Source organism: Pseudopodoces humilis, chromosome 3, assembly GCF_049639895.1.
Source record: "Pseudopodoces humilis isolate 2021_Gansu_Grassland_sample_001 chromosome 3, ASM4963989v1, whole genome shotgun sequence".
In the NCBI taxonomy this organism is placed as follows: Eukaryota; Metazoa; Chordata; class Aves; order Passeriformes; family Paridae; genus Pseudopodoces; species Pseudopodoces humilis.
This window is the reverse complement of record NC_142202.1, coordinates 49,578,721-49,602,592: the sequence shown is the minus strand read 5'-3', so window position 1 is coordinate 49,602,592 and position 23,872 is coordinate 49,578,721. Positions and strand designations below refer to the sequence as shown.

Sequence of the window (23,872 nt, the reverse complement as noted above, 5' to 3'; positions counted from 1 at the left end):
TCCCATTGCCTCATAATTAGAGCCTTCTTGCCAGCTTGTCACTGTTGACAAGTTTCTGTCACTGTTCAAATTTTCAAAGGGTTCAAGCCACTGACCATTCCACTGAGCAGCTGACTGCGGTGTAGGATGAGATGGGGCCCATCCCTGATGTGTTGCACAGAGAGAAGGTGTACCAGGAAGTGAGTAAGGAGCCAGAAAGCATTGAGGGCATTTTGTAATAAATTAGGGAAGTCACAAAACCTTCTGGGCCAGGGTGTTTGTGTTTGCATGTGTTTCTGCATTGGATAGGTACTGCTCAATGATCATGTTTGAATCTGTAGGTCAAAAAGGAATTTTGTGGTGGACTTGGTAGTGCTAGTTTAATGGTTGGACACTAAGATCTTAGAGGTCTCTTCCAACATAAATGATTCTATAGTTCTGGAAAACTTGCTGCTCAATGATGCTAGTCTAAGTAGAACAGCAGGCTTGCAGTAAGCCTTGATTCCCACCCCTCCTCCAGGAGAAAGACATTGTAAGGACATTAAGAGCTAGAGAAAAGGAGCATTGCTCCTTTTTCTTATCCAAAATAAGATATCCACAGCAAACCTCTCCTTTGCCCATGCTGACAACCGTCTGGCCCCCAGCCCTGGTAATGCTTGCAAGGATGTAGTGTTATCATGATAAACAACCATTGTGCAGCAAGGGGGTGGGCAGCACACAGGAACAGTTCTGATACATTCATTTTAGCAAAATCCCACTGTAGGAAAAAGAGGGATGTCACTGCTATAGTTGTTTACCTGAGATGAGATAACGGTCCTGATACTTATGTTTGTGTCAGAGTCCAAATAGTCGAGATGCTTAGAAAGGAGGAGAGCTTAGGGCTGTGTATAGAAGGGAAATTTGTCACCATTTGAGGGTCCACAATAATGGACCCTTTGACAAGAGATGGAGTCCATGCTTGCCTGGAGGAAATATGGGGGATATGTATGGGGAGCTATTTCCTTGGTTTGCCTGGTGCAGAAGTGGGTGCTGAGCTGTGATGCAGGGTATGCACAGTACAGAATGTGCTAGCTATGGTGGTGCTCTGGCATGTGGCGTTGAAGAAACAGGTGTGCTTAGAGGGGCATTATGTAGGGTTATCCTGGTCAAATGAACCTGGGTTATGACCTCTGTGTGGCACTCATTCACATTCTGAAGTGAGCAATGTGGCATGCTGTGGTTGGCCCATTTGAGGTCTGGTTCTTGATTACTTCCTGGGTGAGGCTGCTATCCTTGGTGTTCCCAAATTCCCACAGGAATCTCATGCTGTGTGCATTGTGCTGGTAAGTGCAGCTCTGCCCCGAAGAGGAGTTGGAGTGTGGTCCTTCTGCTCCAGGGCACTTTCACATTGCAGGAGCTCTTGCAGCTACTTTAATGTTGCTCTTACTGGTTCACTTGATGCTGCTCCTAAATTAGAGGTTACTGGGTTAGGTCAGGGATCACTCTGGCCTTGTAATGCCCCCTTCTGAGGCAGATAAAATTTCTTCAGTAGGAATTAGGGTAGAAGAGGAGTGTATAGTACCTGGTGGATCCCATAGCTTGTGACTTTATGTAGTAAGAACATAATTAAATGCAAATTTATCTTCTGTGTTCTGGGCAAAATATCATGTGTGATATATACACTTCTTTGCCTTTTAACTGGGCAGGGTGCCTTTAGCACTGAGAAAACTAGTGTGAAAGCAGTGAGATGTCCTAAGAGCCCTGACCTGTTGTAGGCATGTCAAATTTGATTTTACTCTGTCTCTTTGCAACAGAGGGTTGAAAAAGTCTTGTGCCGCTGTATTCATCCTTAAAAGATTCAGTGTCCTTAGTGTAACTGATTAAGTTTAGTTGCAGGATTAAGTCTGTGATTGACAATAGAGGCTTCTCTGAAGTAGTCCGGCTCTGTTGACCAGCCTTTAGAGGAAATGGGATGCACTGTAAAACTTTGGAGCTGGCTAGGAAAAATTAGTTCATGTTGTGTGATGTATTCAGTGGAGAATTTGATTCTAGGGTGGCTTGGGCAAAGAGAAAATGAAATCTCTAAATTTGCTGCTGGCTGTTGCCCTGGAAGTCCTGATGTGTCTTTTCTTCCACAGTGCTTCTATGCTGCTGCTGGGCAGAGGAAGCTGGGATGGAGCAGAAACCATTAGTCAGGTGGTAAAAATGGGCTGTGTTTATATAGTGCTCAAATAAATTGCTAAGAAAAATGAGGACTGCTTAGAAATGTTTTGCTGATTAACTTATATTCAATGCTAATTCTCACCTCCTTTTGCTATGGCTTATTATTTTGGCCCTGCATTTTCTGGCTTTAATTTGTTTTTGTACCCATGTAGTAAAAGTTGTTGAAAGCTTAATGTTCAGTTGAACTGCATTTTACTGCCTGGGGAAAGGAGGAAGGGGTTAAAGAACATAAGAACTTGGGTTACACTGCAATGCTGAAAGATAGTAATGTACTATAGTGATCATCTGAAACAAAAATTTATGTGGCTTAGAGAAGTGCAACCTGATTATGAAAGTATTCTGCATAATTTGTGTGGGTATGGTAGGGAGGAGAGAAATTGTGAAACAAATTGAAACTTTAAACTTGTTTCCTTCAGTTGGAAAAGTCTATTTTTGTATGGATTTGGGTCCTTATGCTCTCTAATCTGAATTTTTTTTCCCTTCATACCAAAATGCACATAATTGGTTTTTCTCCTGGTGATGGAGGGCAGAAAGCAGAAAAAAGGGGTTTTGTTCCTCCTAAGATATTATGTGTGCCTGGTATTCTCATTTGTAATAAGATTCCTTTCATATTCTTCCAGCACTGAGAAAGGACTTGCTATCCTATTAAAATCCTCTTGTGCTGCCAAAAAAATGTAAAAATGTAGAAGTGAGATAGAGACTCAACTCTCATCCACAATACAATGGAAAAAAGGAAATGGTACGTTCTTGGCACTCCCAAATTTAGCAGAGCCAAAAGGTTATCATCTGACAGGGTAGATGAATGGTAATTAAGATAACTGGTATTACTGGAAGTCTTTAAAAAGCAATTAAATTAATTATGTTTGGTCTTGGTGAGAATCTGTGGCTGTGAGTCAGATTTTGATCTGGATCTGTTATCTGGGATGCAGTGTGGTGTAAGCAGGGGAAAAGTAATGTGTGTTGTGTGAGACTTTTTTTTTAAACTGCTTTGTATATCTGTATTATATACATGTATGTATACTGAATTGGGGCTATATTTTTTCCCTTTCTTTTTATCCCTCTCCTTTTTGGATGAATAAATTGAACTTGGCTATAGCTTGGAATCTACAAGGCATCACAGAAGCCTTTTTGGATAGGCTGACAAATTATAAAATCTAATTTCAATGAAAATTGGTGTATGGTACAGAGCTTGCACCTTCTGTGTAAGGTGGATATAGTTAAAAGAGTTATAAACCCTATTTTGCAGACAATTATTTTTAGACCTAAGTATTGAAATAATGCAAAAAATAGAGAATTTCTGGTTAAATTACTGTTTTTTAACTAAGACATCCTTGAAGTATCTTAATCAAGGGGAAACAGATGCAGGTTTTACTACATAAAGTACTCCTTCCTTAGCAGTGTTTAGACGTTTCCCCCACCCTCCTCCAGTCCTGCAGGGCTTGGAATGGTGAGAGGACAGCTGAGGAGTGGGTGAGTCAGTTAGATCATGTCTTCCAGAATCATCCAGCTTGTTATAAATAATAACCTGCTGTTTATTTAAATCTCTGTAGTGTAAATAGGTAACCTGTTGCTCTAATATTCAAGTGCAAAGATAGTGCCCTGCACTTTTTGCAAACTGGTCTGATTATATCTCAGTAATGAAGGGAAGTGTATTAATACAAGGTGAGCTGATTTCTTTGCTATAACCATACCAAGAGCTGATTTAATAATTCTAATTTCTTTGTGTAATAAGTAGAGCTAGTTAAATGTGTTCTCTCAGCTTTAAATAATTTGTAAAGTCCTATTTCAAGTTTTATTCTGTGGAATAGACAACTAAATTAAATATGAATAACCACATATTTAATTTTGAAGGTTGTTTTAAATTCCTGTTCAAGTAAGTGTGCAAAAGAGACTACTTTTAAAAGTACATCCTTAAGCATATAGTTATTTAATGTAAAACTAGGTTAAATAAGGGTCTAAAATGTCACCTTGGTCTTGAGTTCTTTGAGCTCTTAAATGACAAAATTAACCTCTTGAAACAGATGAAAAATGTGACCAAAACAGAATCTAATCTTACTTGTTTTTGGCCTTTTATTCCTACTTCTGCCTCACAGACTGTTTCTATTTATTGTAAAACAAGCCTGTTTCTTCCCAGCCTCATTTTACCTTTGTATTTGGTCATCAGCTGTGGAGGATAGGGCTGGATATCCTTAGGCTTGTTTAGCTTCCCTTCCTAGCTGAGATGTGACACGGTGAGCTCTTGTGATGGTTCTTCAGTGGTTTTGCCAGTATTCGAAGAATACATGAAGTAGAGTGTGGTCCCCTTTCTCTCTATCCCCTTGCAACTATTGATACAGAAACTCATCCTGACATGAATTTTTCAGGCTTGGCTTGGACTGTTGGGTAAAACACACGAAAGCAGTAGGCAAAGGAAACTATGCATTATGTACAAGGAAACTTTTGGGGTTCCTGCTTTGCTCTAGGTGGCTAAATATCAAGGGGTAAAAGTGTCCTAGAGTGACCAAGAGGACTTGCTTTTTTTCTTGGGATTTTTTTTTTCCCTGTCTTAGTAGAACTTTGCTGTCTGGCCTTGCATTTCCACCTCAGGGCAGAGCATTACTATAGTGAGCTAAGTAATGGATGTGGCTGTGTAGCTACAGAGGAGTGTGTTCCCTTCTGGCAGGTGTTCAAGAATATCTTTGAATATTTATATGGTGAATTAACACTGCAGTGTAGAGGAGGTTTGGCAGAAAATCTTTGAGGATCTTGCAAGTTGCTGCATGCAAAGTTAGTGGTTTCTTTGCAAAAGCACATGTTGAAAAAAACCCAAATGGCACGTCTAAAATGTGCTGAGTAAGGGTGCTGGGAGTTGGATCTGGCAATATGTGATTTTTGCAAAGGCATCTTGCTGTGGATTGTCATTTATTCAATGAAACCTTTATTTTAAAAATTGCTTATACAGGGGAAAAGCTTTGTACCTCCTCTAATGGATATCTAAATTTTACTGAAATTCACATAATTGAATTATGTAGACCTTATTAAAGGTTTTTCAAATTGACATCAGGTTTGATAAATCTGCTGGTCCTTCTCAGTTCTTATTGGCATTAATTTGCTGTAGAAGGAAAGGTTGTCACTGTTTAGTTGAAGTGAAATTCTTAATTTCATGGAGAGATGGAATAGTGCTTTCTTCATTTTCTCAATTTTTCTAAGCTGGTTTTTCTTTTAAAATGGCCTTGTTCTTTGGTTGCAACCTGAAGAACAAGGAGGGGGACCCTGTGTTGGGGATGAGGAATAATTCTCTTTAAAGAAATTTGACAAATTTAAACCAGTAGAGATCATAAAAGTCAGAACAACTGGGCTGGCTTAGAAATTGCTCTATTTACAGCAGCCGTGGCATTACCAGGGAGAATTCTTCAACTGGGTTTGGGCAGAGTAATTTCAGTTTAGCACCCACCTTGTCTCCTCCATGCAGGGATCACACCTGACCCACTGCTCCATTTCACCCACCACAGGATCAGTTGCAGGTAACTCATGGGCACAGCAGTGGGCTCCATGGAGTGACAGAGTGCTACATAAGGTGAGGGAGAAATTATCCATGTGGATCTGTTCATGTGGGAAGATAAGGCTAAACTTAACCATCTGCAGGCAATTAAAATTCATGACAGAAGGTCAGGATATTATACTCTCTGCCAGTCACTTCTTCATTAACTAGACCTGTGCAAATATAATGTGGTCTGTTAAAATTTAACCCCAAGAGATGACTTCTTGCAAGAGAATCAGTGTTGATGCATAAAAATGGGGAGTAGGTGGAAATGCTGAAATACTGTAGACACCTCTTTCAGCTCAGTATAAAAACACAGTGGCTGAGAAAAAGGCAGTTTCTACACATAGCACACATAGTATTTAGGAAGCAGTTTCGTTTAGTAGATATTGGGTGATGGAACTGCCTGATATAAACTGTGTCCTTTAAAAAAGGTGTTTTTAAATTCTTGCTAATGAATTCAGATCCCCTTTGCTATATAAGAATACCCTTGATTTCTCATGTAGCTAAATCTAATCTAAGTATTGTATTTCAGCATGGCTAGGTGTTTTTTTTTTGTTTTTTGTTTTTTTTTTTTTACTTAAGTGTGGTGTTCTTCTGTATCTCTACTACTCCATCCTTCATTTTCCCTACTTCTTATTTCTATTGAGAGATGGTAAGAGTAAAGAAGCAGCTGTAACTTGCCATGTGCTTAGTTTTCCTGAACTTGGTTCCCAGTAGCGATGTCTTGATGTTGTTTCCTGGACAGTGGAGCCCTTTTAAAAAACCTTTGTTTCACTTGGGCACAATCTGTCTGTGGTGCTGACTGCCTGTAATAATTCATCTTTGCTGTTGCCAGGTTGAGTGCTGTGTCTTGGGCAGTGAATGACTGTGATTAAGCTCAAAGGCTTAACATGTTGATGGTTTTTCAACTTGTTTTCGGCCAAAGATCAGAGCCACCTTATCACAGAGATCTTTTATCCTTCTAGGGCAGGGTGTTCCAAAGGATGGATATCCAGATGAATTTTGAAGTGGTAAAGTCCTCTTTATACTATAATTTTGGGTCACCATGTTAAAATAGTAGTTACCAATTATTAAGGTATCTGCAGATTAGACCTGTTTGTACTGCAGAACAGTAGATTTTTTTTTTCTTCCTTTGCTCTTAATCAGAAGGAAAACTGTAAAATTTGTCTCACCTTTGTCACTCTTCAGTGCTATTGGTCATCACAGATCTTGGGCTTGGCAGATGAATGTAACATTTGGGGTGTCCATAACTCAGATTGGTGCTTTTTTCAGGGGAAATATCAGGAACACCCAGGAAGGTCAGCGCTACATTGATCATTAGCACTACAGACTAGTCTTCTTTAAGAAAACAAGCAAATCATAAAAGAAAACAAACAAAAAATCTTACCCTGACTTCCTTTTGCTTTCTCTGTTTTCTCACTGCAGATGTGGAGTAATGACTTCAAAACTGAAAGGAGCTAGAGCTTTCCAAGATTAGTATGTTCCCATACCTTGGTTTTTTGGTTGTAACTAGTCACTAGTTAGGCGGGTGTCACTTGTAACTGATGTTTAAAGAAAGGCAACAAGGTTTCTCCTGAGTGGCAGCAATGGCTCAAATGAGATACTGAATATGTTATTTGGGGATTAGCAAGGTGATTAGATGTACACACTGAAGTTATTGTAAGGGTTAGGGAATGGAGATGGTGGGGGAAAAAGGGGGAAAAAACTCCCACTGTTTGTAAAAAAAGAAAAAAAAAAAAAAGCCAAACATGTTTCAGGAGTTTCAGCCCTCAGGGAAGGACATATTTTCAGCTGCTCCTGTTCCTACCCCTCCACCTCATAAAGTGAATGGTAAAGTAAACAGAAATGTAACTATGCATTTTCTGGCTTGGATGTTTCTTCCTGATAGACAAAAGCACAGCCACAAGGTAAGGCTGTGGTTTTAAAGTGATGGAACAAGATGCGATGGGGATGGGTTTGTGTCATCTTTGTTGTGTATACTCAAAGATAAGAGAGAAGGACTATGTAGTTGTATATGCCTGTGCACACATAGGTATGCATAGACGTCTATCTACTTCCCCTTTCCAGGATTTGCGTTTAGAGATCGCGATATTCCTGGGAAATTATGCAGCCCTTTCAAGCTGCGAATAATTATACAGCAATGTGTGGATCCAAGATTGTTTAGAAGTCTGTCTTTAATGAGGTGTTTCCAATTAGTTGCTTGGGAGTATGGTAAATCCTCAGTTCGTAATGAAGCATGTATCTGTACTTCCATCAAATGCTGGGTGGGAATTCTTGCAACCCATGCTGAACACCCCTGAGCTGTCCCCAGCCAACAAGGGCAACTTGGAGGCAGCTAGCAACAAGTGTGTGTGTGCACATGTGGGAGTGCATCACTGACATGGCTGGGCTGCTGTTATGGGATGGGTTTATTTCCTTGTCACATCCAGACTGTGTGGGAAGCTCCCAGGCACTGGGGATATAGAAGATAACTCTTGAAAACCTTGAGTGATAACAATTACTAGAAACATGGTGATTTCTAATTTTTATTTTTTTTTATCTGGATTTGGTATAAGAATTGGTGTGTGTTGTCCTAAAGTCTTTAGATTTTTTTTGAATGGTTGTTCTCTAGGTTGTGACTGGAATAATTTTTTCTTATTATAAATTATATATATGATATATATAAAATTATATTCTTATTATTTAGGATGAGAGAATGCCATGTGGACAATATTCTTGCATATGCAGTTGTTTGTTTTTTTTTTTAAATAATGCCATAACTGAGCTACAGGTAAATCTTCTGACTCAACCAGTAAAAGGTTTTTAAGAGGCAGAGACATTCAGAACAGAAGTGGCAGACAGAGGATATGCTTGCTGCTTCATGAGATCAGAGACTTCATGTAGTAGATACAGAAAAAGTGCATCTCAGGCTAACAACTGAGGGAATTCAGCCTGTGTGTGATAAAATTTATTGTTACTTAATTTTTGTTTCCCTTTCATCCCCAACCCACCCCCTCTCCTGGTCAGCTCTGACATCTCAAATGGGAAGCAATCTCAAACACTTCTCATGACTGTTTATGGATGTTGAACTTAGCTACTCTGCATGCTTGGTAAAGTTGACTCCCAAGGTTTCTTATAGGTGTCTTAATTTTCTGACATCTGTCAGTTTCTCCTGTATATGTAGTGTCTGGATATTGGCATTTGGTCTCAGAAAATGCAGGTAGATTCACTCACTGCTCCCTTACAGCTCTGCTCCAGAAGAGCTGGTAGTTTTTTTTTGGTTTTTTTTGTTTTTATTTTCACTTGATCCAAGATACACTACTGCTCTCCTGCTGGAATTTGTTGGAATTTGGAAGCTTGTAGCTATATTTTCCTGTCTTTCTGTATGCTTGTCTCCTTCCTTATCTGTGTACTTACTTGTGTATGTGACTGTGAAAGCTTGAGTAGCTCCACTGTACGAAGAGGGACAGTGGTGGTTTCGTGAAATTGCTGGAAATTTTAGTTTCACTCTCAGCAAGAGGTTCCCACCCAGCTGGGGAGGCTGTGCTGGTAACTGCACTGGACTTGTTCCCGTGACCTTGGCTTTGTGGAAGTAAAAACTTAACTCAGCCTTTAAGTGTCATGTATTTAGTTTCCTTGTGGTTTTATACTGTGTTGGGATTTCACCACCATGTGCCCAGCTTTTTAGACTTTTTAGCTCTTTAGAGATAATAGTTTGATTTTTTTTTTTGTTCCATTTCCTGCATGCATTGTTCATAAATCACAGTCAAAGGTCTGGCAATAACTTGCTAATGCAAACATGAGACACATGGTTCTACTCTGCCTAGCTTCCACTTTCATAGTGGTTTTGTATCCAGACTAAGGGATGTATGTCATCATATGGTATGATTCTTGGAGTGTGCTGGGCAGGGCCAGGAGTTGGACTCTGTGATCCTGATGTGTCCCTTCCAATTTAGCGGATTTGATGATATGTGTAGTGATCTGTCCTTCCCACACCAAGTGTCTTTTGCTACTTTTTGTGCTGTTACTGTGCCAGAAAAGGAGAGACTGATTAGAGAGAGCTAAACTCTGCAGCGCTTGGCAGGAAGGTACTTAGGGGCTACAGTGATGCCTCTAAAAGATTAAGTGGATCTTGACAATGCCTATTTTTGAACCTGGGTTATGTTAAAGGCATGTGGCTTATTCCAAAATAATTTTGGAAACTTAGGTTCAGCTTGACAGTGCTCAAACACTTCTGCATTTCTGTGAAGTTGTAGATGAGAGCGCTGTTTTGTACTTGCAATGTTTACCAAGCTTTTCTAACATTATCCTGACTTGTGGTGGCTTTTTTCTTCATTTTCTGTGCTGATGCAGCACTCTTTAGAATGGAATGTAGTATATATAAAATTTTTTTACAGATAATGAAGGAAATTTGCATTTCATAGTGGTATTAGCCATGAAACTTCATTACAAATTTGTCCATTTTATCTTCAGAGAAAAGCCTGACTGAAGCTGTGAAATTTGTGATGTCTTCATGAGCCTTGTATAATTTCTGTAACCAGTGGGCTGGGTTGGAATCGCTCACCTTCTCTATTTCTACCTCCCAAACTCTGCACAGTTTTGGGATTGCTGCTGCTATTTAAACATCCTTGTTTCCCAGCAGCCACAGAACCTAAACATGCCTTGTATGCTTCCAAATCACAACAAATCTCTTGGCTCTTCTATTTTGTTATAGAAAATGGGGTTTGGGGGAGGGGAAGAACCTACCAAAAGAATTCTTTGATTTGCTCACTGTCTGTAATCCATTCCTGGGTTTTGAGGGACAGGGGGCTGTAGAATTGGTTATGGCCAGATGCCGTAGCTAAGAAGAGAAGCACAAAGAATTCCTTCCTGTCATCACTGCTGCCCTGGTATGGCTTCCCAGCAGACTTCCTGGTTTTACTTGGGAAATAGGTTGTTGGCGAGACTGATTTTCTGAAGCAGTGAAATAAATGGCAAACAGCTATGTCATAGGAGTCCTCTTGGCCAGAATGAGCTGTATGGTGTGTGGGGAACTGAATGAATGGTTGTGATAGGAACTGAGAGGCTCTCCAGCTCTTCCTGTGGTAGTCACAAAGTTCTTGCTGTCTGCAGTTGGAGGTGAATCCTTGTACTGTCCTACTTCTTTAACAATTACTGAAATACAGAAGTTGAAATGGGTTGGAGCAATTCCCAGAGGAGGTAACAAGGGCTGGGGTGGGCCCTGGAGCTTCTCCAGTCATGTTTGTCAGATGGAAGTAGCAAAGCCCCCTGGCTGAGCTGGGCTTAGTCAGAAGCCTGGTACTGGGGATCTGTGAGTCATGGTCTAGCTGGTAGCTAAAATCCCATCATAGGGACATCTGATGCAAGTTAGATTTCTTGTGAAAATGCTTCTCCCCTCTCCCTCCATGTCTACTTGTTCCTTCTTTTGTGTGCTGGTGGGAGAATTTCAGTGGTTTCATCTTATCCTGACCAAGAACTTGTCCTGTTCTCTGCTGCTTCTTTGTCCCAGCTGCCTGATCTTGGATGTAAGAGACAAAACAGGGGACGTGCATCCTATGCTGTATTGGAAGGGATTTATGCTCACTTCATTGGGATTGTACTGGATAAAATGCAATGAACTGGCCTGCCTCTTTGATTTTGACCCTCCTGACAGAGGGTCAAAAGACTGATGAATAGCTGTGTAGACCAGGGGTAGAACAAGGGAAGGAAGATAATTATGATGGAATGGTAGGTACAAAACTGGTAGTGTGACAGCACCTGATGATCATGTGGTAGTGAGAAGACTGAAGGCACTGTCCTGAGACTTGCTTTGAGAGCTGATCATACTTTTTTCTTAACAGTAGTGGGGTTTTGATCATTTACAGGAAGAGTAAATGAGTATTTGGAGGCAAGTAAGGAGAAAAGATAGATGGTGGAAAAACTGCAGAGCTAGGGAGGTTGAGTGTAAATTTCTGAAAACCCCTGGGTAATGCAGCTTCTTGACTCTTTGTGGTCATATCACTGTGTTTATGCTAGAGCTACTTTTCAGTGACCCAGAGTCTCACATGCACTTAGTAGCACAATTCCCAGGAAGGTAGGTTGTATCAGATTGTTTTTAAATTGTGTTTCAAATGTTTTAATTGTATCTGTATGAAGTTCTGTTTCTGGACCTTGCTACCTTACATTGTAAGCTGTAAAGATCTTTCTTCTGTGAATCTCCTCTTTCAAACCATATTTATGAAGATATGTAATGGGGGTTTATCTTTTTTCTGTGGCTGACCTGGAATACTTGTGGCAAACTTTGTTATAGGGAGGAGATATGTCAGAATGCTGTGATTTAAAATTAAACAAAGTCACCTACAAGCAGATTAAAGAAAAGAAACAGTATCAATGCTGTGGTTATACTACAAAATAAAATAAAAAACCCCAGAAAACCAAAAAACTCCACCAACCAAAACCAAGCAGCAGTGAGGCTTTATAAAGCTTTGTTCATGCAGCTGCCTTAAACCAGTCCAGTTAAAGGGAACTGCCCATAAATAGAAAAGTTTATATGACAGTGTTAACTGTGAGAATACTACAGTTAGATATTAAATGATTGGCAATGAAGGCATATTCTGTTTGGTTGAGTATAGGTATTACAGAGAATGCTCAAATCTAGGGTAAGTTGAAGTCAGAGTAAGAAAAACTCTTGCACGCTCATGTTTGAGTGAATTACAACTGCCAATCAACTTGCTGTGTTTTGTCCATCTCCTTTATTTATATTGGTGTTTTACCACCCTATAAAGATTTTTTTTTATTTTATTTTAGGGGACCTGTGAACAAGTTTAATGCAACTTGCTTCAATATTAACTTTGGGAAGTTGAAGTGGTTTTTGCCTGGATGTGTTGGCAGGCCTGCAGAGAGGAACAAGGCTTGCTTTTCAGTAGCAAGTTGTTGCTGCTCAATCAGGAAAAGTTAAACTAGTAAGAAAATAACCCTATGATAAAACCTGTTCAGTGTTTGGTAACAGCAGCAAAAGCAAATAGGGTAGTAGGAAAGACAGAACAACATAAGGAACAAACTGATAAATGTGTGCCCTTTGGAGCACTTTGCTTCCTGTGCTAGGGAGACTGGAGGGGTTGTAAAAGCTCATCTGCTAAATGGAGTGAGGGTCTTGAGCACACAGGATGGTACGTGGTGTGTCAGAATCTCTGTCCACTTTGGTGTAAAAACTTTTGAGCAAAGGTGCTTACGTTACATACTCACATACTCTTTGTAGCCGTGATACGTATATATTTGAAATACATGAAAGCAGTGATTGTTTGAATTTAAATTCAAAGGGAAAAAAGGCAACTATTAAAGGCTTCAGCCTTAAAATGTTTCTGTTAATGTGAAATTTTATTGAGCTGCTTGTAAGGTTGTCGCAGGCAATGTCAGACGGCTTCATAACCAGTAGTACAAAATAGGGGGTGTGAAATGAATAGCTGAAAAGCTGATGTTTTCAGACCCATGGATGAGATTGTGCCTTGAAGTTTGCACTTCAAGTTCAAGGTGTGATGCTTCAGTAAGGTGACCAATAATGTTATCACTAGAGTGTGTGCATCTGCTTTCAACCCTTTTAAAATTTGAAATTGTTTTAAAATCAGCTAGGAAACATTTATGTTGTTGACATTAAATATTTATATGGGAATTACTGTGCTGCACCTGTTGCATCACAGTAATTGTGAAGGAGCAGTTGTGGTTTGGGGCTTCATTTGTCTGGCTTAGGAATGTGTATGATTTGCTAGTCAGTCTTGCACAGAAAGACTTTTTAGAATATACTGTACATGTGGCCTCTGTCTCAGCTTCCACATGACTTAGGCTTTAAATCCAACAAACACTTGGCTATGGACAAAAACCATGATGCTGGTGGCAGCAAGTAGCGGAGCTGGTCATTGTGCCACAGTACTTTGAGAGGCACAGATGGAGTTTTTGAGATGGGTACCATGTGATTGCAGGCTAACTTCTGCACAGTGTTTGCTGGATTTTCTCACAAGATTTCTGAGAGTTTTATTGTCATATCTTAGTGGGTGGTGGCATTTGAAGAATAAAAGAATGCAATCCTTCTGTCCAGTGGAGCTTTGGTAATTACTCCTCTGCACACTTGAGCTTAAATAACTGAGCCCAGTGTTTTCCATTTGACCTGGCAGAAGCCTGCAAAGTATACACACAGAAAGCTTGCTGAAAATTTCATGAAAACAAGCGAGGGTGTAAACATGCAATCTTTTGCTGGCTTGCAAAATTGAATCAGTTGCTGCCCCTCAGCTGCTTGCCACTGCCTCTTTCACCACATCTCTGCTGCTGGTGGTTTGTGAGAGCTTTCCTTAGCTAGTGTGGAGTTGAGTGAGGTGCCCATTAACCCAGCTATTGCTCAGCCTCTTCAGACTGGGCTGCTTCCCAGTCTCTGCTTGGGAACCTGGGCAGGTGGCTTGAGATAGATAGGTGCACATTCTGTCCCAAATAAAATACACTATCATTTTCTCTGGTGTTGGATTTCTGCTTATGAGTGTGTGTAGCATTACTGTCAGAGAGACTTGAGGCTTTTTGGTGTTTAGTTGTGTGGGTCTATTCTTCCTTTAGGTAATGGTTCAGTTGTGCCATGTGCTTTGTATCTTTTCCACACTCCTTCCCATGCCCCCTGATACAAGGAAATGCTGTGCTAAACTGAAGGACACTCTGAGAGCTTTAATTTTCACTTCTGTGGCCCTAAGAAAGCAAGTTGATGGTGTTTGTTGCTTTGCTCTTTGTTCTTACGTTTCTCTTTGCTAGTTGGCAGTGCAGTGTGGTGGTTCTGTGTTGCCATAGCTGCTGTGTGATGGTTCCTCTGTAAACTGACCTCAGCCTCAGAGTAGTTTATTAATCTGTTATTTTGCAGGTTCCAGTAGGCTCAATATTTAACAAAGCACATGTTTTTACCTCATTCTTTTTCTTCAGTGCTAATTGGTGAGGGAGGAGAGAAAGAGGGCCATTAATTTCAACAGTTTTAATGATGCACTTCTGCACCTGACAATTGATGAAATGATTTTTTTTTTAATATAGTCTTTGTAGAATGTTGTACCTACCAAAAAATCTGAATGTTGGATTATCTGTTGAAATATGCTCTCTGACCTTGTTGAAGTCTTGACAACCTTAATGACACAATGATCTGCAATTTGTAGCTGTTAAAAGGAGATCAGTGGCAAAAGGTTGTGAATGTTGTGTAAGTTTTTAGCAGTGAGTGTAAATTTAACTATTGGGACAAATTAACAAGCAATATATTAAGTCTATATTAAGTTAACTGGAGGGTTTAAAGAGGATTGAGCAGGAATATGTTTTGTGTTGGTTTTTTCCCTGCTTTTGGAAAAGGAGTCCTTCATGAGAGTAAAGGCTGATACAGTGGCAGCAGTGTAGGTAATTCTAAGATCGTTTTCTGTAGTTTAGAAAATTTTGCACTGTCGGTCTGGCATCATGCAGAAGAAATGGTGTGATGCCTGCCCTCATCAAGCTGGCTGCTCCAGGACTGTGGGCTGGGTGCCTGCACTCGAGCTGGGTGCTCTATGCTAAGTCCTGAACACCCAGTGCAGCCTTCCTGCACTGAGCTGAGTAGGTGTGTTTTGGGTTGATTTTTCTTCTACTTTTTATTTTTTTTTTTCCTTTTTTTGACTCTGATAACAGCAGTGCTATTTCAGAAAGAGGGATATTAGTCCAGGTTTGTCCTCTGACGAGTGGGGAGTTTAACTGGAGATGTTTGTCTTGGACCTGACCAAGGTCCATAGGGAACTGGCTTTGTTTTGTTCTTCTTAGTTTTAGCATGCCTCTAATAGTTTCTTACTGATTTTTAGCTCTCTGAATTAGGAAAAGACAGCCTATTAGGGAGCTCTCTTCAGTATTCTTGTTCAAGGAAGGAATAGGGAAACTTGGAGCTCCTAATGCAGACCTTCTTCAGATCCCTCTTTCCCAGGTGAGCAAAACTTTCCCTCCCCAGCATTGTGTCTGGGAAGTCTAAAGAATTTTGTTAATAGTTCCTGCAGAAAGCAGGGCAGCTCTGCACAATGTTGTCCCTCTTTGTCCTCTGTGTTTTTTTGTTGTGGGAAAGCATGAATAGAATACGTTGTTGTGAGCAGGAAGGGAAGTAGACTGTCTGGGGGGAAGAAATTGATCGCTAATTTTAACAAGAGTGGTTATGTGTATATTTGTGATGCTCAGTGTCTGTTTGGAAATAAATAGCGTGTTCTAAATGGTACAGCTGAAGAGTTAATGTCCTAGAGGGGTCTGATCATCCATGCGTTGCTACAGGATATTAAAATAAGAAAAACCAAACTTTCAGATCTTTGGAGTTGCAATGGAACCCTGCTGACCATGAATGCAGTCATTGGTCAGGATGTGCCCCTCTTGAAATATGCCTGTGATTATATTTAACTGTGATTATGTCCCCTCCTTCTCCTCACCGTGGTAGGAGATAAGAGTTTTAACTTTTGGGATGAAGGTTGTGGTTGTGGTTGCAGCCTAGCTGGTAGAGTGAAGGTCTGAAGACTTGAGCAAGTGAGGAGATGTGCTTGCTCCAGAGTGCCTCTCCAGGCTTCCTGATATGTTTTCCTTCCACTCTGCCCAGCTTGAGGCACACACCAATGCATGGCCCTGAGGAGTCTGCATGGGGAAAGCTGGAAGAGTTTGAAAAGGATCTATGAGAAGATACTTTCTAAGGAAAAACCCTGTGGGATTTGCAAGGAGACTTGGAGATGTTTATGTTCTTGGAGGTACAAACAGATGTTTACAAAATGAGTGGCAGGAAAGTGTACAAGTAAATTATTCATATGCTTGCCTAAAATTCCAAAGCTTTGGATTGTCCTGGCATATGAAGGACAGAGGAATGAGATGTTTTTTGGAAGCAGTGCCTTTTTCTGCAGCACTCCCTGGTGCTGTGGCGTATGCTGAGGGCATAAGCTGAGGGTATGCTGCCCTGGGTGGAGTTGCTTACTTGCAGTTCTTACAGCTGCTTGGCTGCTGGCTCGAGCCCAGTCTGTCCCACTGCAGCAGGGCAAGTGGTTTTGAAAAGAGGGAACTACCAGGACTGCTTGTTGGAGGAGCTGGGGCAGCTCAAGTGCTGGCCCCTCTCCTGTGTTTGGGCTTGCATGCTGTCACTCAGTGCTCAATGCCTGGGCTTCTGCTGAAATACATGTTACACCCCAGCATATCAGCACACAAAGTTGAGCAGTGCATCTGTCATGAATTCACTGGGATTTGTTTTATAAAGGTGACTGTGAATGGGCAGAAACCTTGTTTTGGAAGGTGTGCTCAGCATTTTAAATGAAAAATAAAATGCAGAAGGCTCCTACTTTCCCAGTGGACCTCCTGTCACTCCTCTAAGTTGCTGTAAACAGGTGGCCCAGGATGTTTTGTGAAAAGCAGGTACTGTTTGGATGTGGTTGGGTTTTACAGGTGTGATTATAATGTAAGCAGCACATTTGGAAGATTAATGTGCTCCACAGATTTTTCTCAGTATTTACATTCAAAATATTCCTTTTTTTAAAAGGGAAAGAGGAATGTCAAAAAAGATTAAAATTATGGTGGTTCTTGAAAGGCATTGCAATTTATGTAGCGTTGCTACTATTATTTCTTTTGCAGGCTGAGTCAGTTATTGTGGCAGCCACAGACATGCTGTTTAACGAGACCCATGTGTCAAGTGCCTGAAGCACTGTGTGCTGGAAGGGTTTGTGTTGGAGCTGCCTGTGAGAGCACTGAGAGAATATCTCTGTGTTATCTGTTCTGCAGTGCTCCACTAGCAGCCACACACTCTGTTCCTCTTCCACAGTACTGAGGGCATTTACTGTATTGATAATGTTCTTTTCAGTAGAAAGCTTTATGCTGACATGAACCTGGCTGTGTGAAACGAAGTTTCAGTAGAAATGCTAAAAACTCATTGTTCTCCATCTGAATTAGCTGGCGTGGGTTTCCTGGAAGTAGGGGTTTAAACTAATAACTAGTCTCCATCAAAATGCAACAGGTATTTGAAACATTACTTCAAGTTCCTGCTGCCCCTCTACCATCCTTCTCCTTAGCATCTCCTTAGAAGTTCTTGTTTGCTTGCTGAAGCAAGTATTGTGTGGCCTGCTAATTTAAATCATGTTTGGCAGGCCAGCAAAAAAAGTTGTCAAGGTGTTGTGGTGAAATAAAACATCCTGAACAAAATTATGGGGTGTTAATGCCACAACATGAGAAGCTCTTAACTAGGTGCTCATTACAGCAGTATTATAAAGGGTAGGACTAGACAGGTAGCACAGGAACCTCGAGCAAAGCTGAGCTTCCCCTCTAGGAAAACTCTTGGCTTGCTTGGCTCTCACCTTGGAGAAGGAAGGTGAAGGAGGAACTCTGCATCTCCTTGTTCTGCTCCCATAAGAAGTCCCTTAGATTTGTTTTTTACTCTGCCATAAACCCAAGCCTTTCTCTATGGGCATGTATGGAAGAGTGGAAGTTCAGAGCAGGGCTACCCAAGGCCTACTTGGAACACAGCTGGAAGGAGACAGACTGTGAAATAGAAGCCAGTTTCCTCTTCTCAGAGTCAAGGCATTCAAGGCTCTTGGAAGGCTCCCAGAAGGCAAAGAAGAAATGGAAACCAACCTCATTATAAATTGTCTTGCATAAAGGGGAGTTTTATAATTCAAGGATGTTGCCCTCTGCTCCCATTGTTGTTTGCCTCTGTGAACTTTAATTTTACTCTGAACCCAGTGCTGACTGTATATGCTGGGGCTGTGATAGAAAAGTGATTTTAAGTATTTATGAGCTCACCTCCAGATGAATGGGTGCAGTTATCTGAGTTTTTCCTCCTCTTTTTTTTCCCTTTCCTCCTACCTGTAGGTGCTTTTTTGCTTTCCTATCCCATGCTGTGTGGACTGAGCTACAGATGAGTAGTGTTTCACATGTGAGCTGTGGCATTCAGACCTACTCTTCAACAAGGGCTGGATTGTCATCCAAGCTCCAGTCCTTGTGAAAACTGTTAGAGCAAGCTTGTCATGTGTTGAGTGTAGCCTTGTTCTTCATGCCTTGTAATACATGGGCAAGCATAAAAAGACATGATTTCTACTTACTAGGCTTTTAGTTAGGCTTCCCTCTACTTCTGCCTTCCCACAGTAGGTTCGGCTGGTCTTTTTTATCATTCATGATAAGAAGCCTAGGCACCCAGCCAGCTGCTGTGCAACTATAATAGGGCCAGTGGCATGTACAAAATTTGATTACTGCTGTCAACACCAGAGAGAATAGAAGAGAGCACGTACTCCAGTCAGAGAGCTACTAAATAAATGGCCTGTAGAATTCAGTAGTAGCAGAAATAAGACCATCTTCCTCCTAATGAATGATGTGGTTTATGGGTAGATAGTATGCTAGTATGTTGAGTGCTGGAGTTAGGTAAATTTTTTTAAAAAAAAAAGTTTTCCTTTACCTTATTCAAGGATTACTTTGACCAGAAATTTCAATTTCTCTTCTGCTTTTCTTCTCTTGTGGTTAGTGTATAGATTTCACACCCAATACTTCAGATATTCATAGAGGCCATGGTTTCACTTTTAAAATTTAGCTTAACAATATTCCTGCCATCCTTAAGCTAACTTTGCAGATAGGTCCTGATATGAAAGTATTTCATGCTAATAATTCTATCTCCATTTAGGCAAGGGATGTTTGTTTTTTAATTTAAACATAGTGCAACAACCCCCACCTCCCTCCCCTTAAGTTAATAAATATTCTCAGTGTATGTTCTTATTGAAATGTTGGATTTTTGAGGTAAAACCTGCTGTTAGATAAAAGTGGTTTCTCTGATGTTCGTGGGGAAGCTGCTGATGGTAGGCAGAGCTTGAGAGCTGAGCTTCTCTGGAAGCTCTGGTGCATGAATGATTTACTCAGCTTGGCTAATAGCTTCACACTGAATGAAGTTCAAGGGACTGATGGAGTCAGACTGGTGTTTCTCTAACTGCAATCACCTTCTCATTTGAGAAGTGTTGTCACAAACTAGCTGACTTGTGGAACTTGTGCTTATTCTTCAGTCTTGCCAAGTGTGGGTGGGCCTTATCTTGGAGTGGCAGGGACTAAGGTGAGGTATTGGATACACAGGAGAGCATTCCTAAGGAATTCAGACCAGTCTCATCAAAACTTGGAAAAAGGAACACGTGGTGCTGTTGGTAAGAGTTCTGGCATATGTGCAGGTCTGTCTGTTAATGCTCATAATTTGCTTGGTGGAGTTGGCAGCGTCTTTTTGTTTTGTGCTTGGCACAGTAAGGTTTGTATTTGTATTTACAAAACACATCCTTGTTTGTTTCTAAAATAGAAATCCTAGCTTTAAAACTTTTATTACCTTTCCACTTTGCTCTTGTTTGCATGGTTCACAGAAATGTTTGGATATAAATGTCTGATTTAGCACCCTGAATGTATGGCTGTCTTTATGCATGGAAACAAAACTCCTTTTGTGTGAAGCCTTTCAGCCTTCAACTTTGAGGAATTCTTGAATTTGGGGGAAAAAACATCCAATCCACAAATTTAAGTGGATTAAAATTAAGACCAACTTCTGGCCCACAAAAATTTAATGAAAAATCTGATCTTGATTTCTCCCTCCTTCCTTCTTCTGAATAGTGTCTGGGGTGTGATACAGTAAAATGTCCTGACTGGATATCAATGAGAGAGGAGAGCTGTATCTAGAACGTTTGTCTTATAGCATGATGCAATGAGACAGGAAGACAAATCAAACAGCCTCTGTCCTTCTGCTTTTGAAATAAATTCTGTGGTTTAGAATGCTCCACTGTAGTCATAGTGCTTATTCTTACGTGTTATAGTTAATCTCTTCTTGCATTACTTTGTGACTGTTGGAATTCTGTACAGTTCAGTATCCAAGTGTGGAATATAGAGTGTCTTTCATAATTACAGTATTTGGAGTTATCTTAATTTGATTATAAAGTTGGCAACAGGCTTTTGAAGACAGAGGGATTAAATTTGCTTTTTGTACTGGTGGTAAGCACAGTTTAAAGGCCCACTTGAAAATAGCTCTGATCCTATCATAGCCTTGCATTACCAAATTTCTGTTTTACTGTTCCTTGCTCTGCCTTGTTTGGAATTACTGTACACTGGAGAGGGCATGCCTAATCAGAGTTTGTAATTTTTGACTTGGAGGTTTATTTGTACAACTTCCTTTTTATCCTGTAATCTTATGTTTAAAATTCCTCATGTTTTTTTGAAAGGCCATTGAAAGATGTGGATGCTTATTTTGAAGAGTTGTTCTGGTTTTATGTTCTGTTGAATGTGTGAAAAAAGTGTTATAGTGATACTGCAAACTTTTTACAGAACAAATACTGAAGATATTTACTGTTTTTAAAATGAGTATGGTATTTGATTTGAAGAGAAAAGGAAAATTACCATCAGCTTTCCTATTTTTCAGTTTGTAGAATTTAACTTGCCAGTTCTCTGAAAGCTGGAGTGTCTTCCTGCTTTCATAAGGAGTAGCAAAGCAGCGTATTTATCTGATTTTGAAGAGAAAAGAATGAAGTCTGTTACTTGCTGACATGCAGCCTTTTTAAAGGTTTGTTTCCTGACTGGTTTTGTCAGTCAGTGTGTGGCTGAATGTGTCAAACCCTCTGAGGAAAACCAGCGCTGCCCTCCCCCTTGAATCCCAGCATGCAGTTCTTGCGTGGGTATTAGCGTGTACTTCCTCTGCATCTTCACTTTCCTGTTATTCAAAGAGTGAGCTTGCTCATGATCGTTCAAGCAGCCAAAAAAGTTATGTGGGAAAAGCACCAGGCTGCTGCACCTCGGCAGAGCGGCCGGCAGACCTGCTGCGCTCCGCTGGGTGAGTAGTGTGTTCTGAAGGCTGGGGTAGGTGAAGGGGTCCAGCCGTGTGGGTCTGTTTTTATCTTCTACACCTGATGAAAGCTGCTTTTCTCAACTCTGCAAAAGTTTATTTACTCTAGCAGAGCAGGTCGTGGGAGGCATGGCAGGAAAAAGAGCGTTTTCTGTGGTGCTGCTCCATTGCAGGTGTTGCGTGAGCTTTGGCTGCGTCACACCTGCAGCTGCAAGATCCTCTTGGTAATGCTTGTGTTGTGGGCTTCCCTTTTATCTATAACAGTAACTCGTTTGTGGCAGAGATTTTAGTGTTGTTCGGTCTGATTGAAAGTCTTAATGTCCTCAATTTTCTTAAACTATGCATTAAGTTGTGGTGATTTCAGCATTTGCTTGTTTTGATTCTTTACAGTTCTGCCTGGTGTGCCTTCTGGTACTTGTGAATGTATAAACTTACAGCAGCTCCTTGACATCCCACAAGTTTTTTCTCCTCATTTTGGTGGTATCTCAAGAGAGGAGTATTTCCTGTAATTTGGAAAGAATGTTTTGTGGAGGGATGCTTTGGAAAAAGGGAAATTTGGGATATTATTCTTACCTCTTTCTTTTGCCATCTTTCATACCTATTCGGATTGAAATTTCATGGATTGTCTCTTCTGTTTTTTGACTGGGGCCAAATAACACAGATTGGCAAGGAAAAGACAATTTGATCATTCCTAATACTTGTGAATATGCTATGTAGATACAGTTAGTGACAGATGGGAACAGTTTATTTTGTGAATTGGTGTCAGAACTTTGTGAAAGCAGAACCTGTTGATCAATAAAGAATTTGGTCCACTTGACTTTTCATGTGGGTTTTTTGTTACAAAGCTGGAGTCTGAATATGGCTTTTTAGAAAGAGAAACTAAAATCCTCTAAAGATGTATCAGTGTAATGGCTAACTTCAGAATAAAATGATGGGCTGGGACTCTAATTCCATGTATGTTTGCTTCTAGAACAATGAGGTGGATTTGGATATATGCCAGTTTAGCTGAGAACAGAAACTTTTCCTTTGTGGCTCAGTCCAGGCTTCCTTAAGAAACTGACAAAAATGTCACGAAAACTCACATTACTGAGTGGAGTTCCTTTTGACGCTGGAGAGGTCTGTAAATTATAGGTTGGAGAGATCTAGTGTTCTTCAAAATCTGCACATATTCAGCCCTCAGATGTGAGACAGCTGCAGTTGATCACTCTTGGAGGGTTTAGCAGCAGGAAAAAATCAATCTGCTTGGTTTTTAACCTGGGCTGCTGTTCATGGTTGTTTGTTCTGGCTCTGCTTCTATCGGTGTAGGGTTTTTTTTTACTATTTCTTGGATTTTTTTCCCCTTTCTTCTTTTTTTGTTATATTTCAAGAAGAGCATAAACTGGGGACAGGAGCTACAAGCAGCTATGTAGTTAACTGATGAGCCCTGCAGCTGTGAAGCCTCTGAAATGTTCATTTGTGGGATTGGGGCGGGAGGGGCGGTCAGTCTTTCTGAGGTTTTCTGTCTTAATCCTTCAGGTATTTTTAATGTGTAAGTGCCAGTACATACACTTAATATTAGGTGATGTTTGTGTGTCTATGGATGATTTCTCTGGCGCTTGCTCCAGGTGGCTAGACTAAGGTGGAAATCTAGTTGAGTAGCAGCTATGTGCTTTCTCAGATGCTTTATATGATCGAGCACAGTGTTTAGGGATTGTTTCTTAAAGCCTGTTTAAAACTGAGTTAAGACCCATCAGTTTTTAGAAGAACATAGATCATGGCTGGTATGTTGCAGTTATTTTTCTTAATCAAACAATAGGATTTTTTCAGGAAATTTGTTTAATTGTAATCTTGGTAACTGTTCGTAAAGTGTAGCACTGTAGATTTGCTTTCCAGAAGAGTAATAGTCTCACATTCCTTGTCATCCTCTCATTTTTTTTTAAAACCTTGTCTTTGGAGACTGAGGGAGTTGTGGCTTTGGATACTTCTTAGTGTGTTGAAAGTACACATGAGAGGGAAAAAAATCTGAAAAAAGCTAGAAGGTAAGAGGCATGGAAGGGAAAATGAGGAAAAAACCTGAAGGTAAAATTAATTATCGGTGGGGGAGTGTGTGTGGGTATGTGCATGCTATGGTGGAGAGGCCATTCGCTGAGAGGACAGGATTTTTAATGATGCAGTACTGGAAGTACTCAAGGAAAAAAATGGGTGGAGAAGTTGGAAGGGGTGTGTACATAATTGTTTCTTCATGTCCCTTTTCACAGAAATCTAGAATATAAATAACAGGGACACATTGCAGTCAGCAGAGGTGTGGCTTTGGCTTTTTTGGTTGTATGCTTGCTGTGAGAATTGGCAGGGACTGGAAGAAGGGAGCTTGAAGCTCATATCTGATAAAGTATCTGATTGTA

At 40.5% G+C, this 23,872-nt stretch overlaps 1 protein-coding gene across 6 annotated transcripts in view; it reads left to right on the top strand.

Annotated features, from left to right (window-relative positions):
* UTRN (utrophin) overlaps positions 1–23,872 on the top strand; it is a 348,412-nt gene that overhangs the window by 12,608 nt on the left and 311,932 nt on the right. For 5 of the 6 annotated variants that reach the window (XM_014263436.2, XM_014263435.2, XM_014263433.2 and 2 more), the window contains exon 1: positions 21,374–21,479. The exons of the other annotated variant lie outside the window; for it this stretch is intronic. In XM_014263436.2, the coding sequence (XP_014118911.2) occupies positions 21,386–21,479 (94 nt within the window). In that variant the 5' untranslated portion in view covers positions 21,374–21,385. Of the gene's footprint in view, positions 1–21,373; positions 21,480–23,872 lie in introns of those variants that run through there. 6 annotated transcript variants of the gene reach the window in all.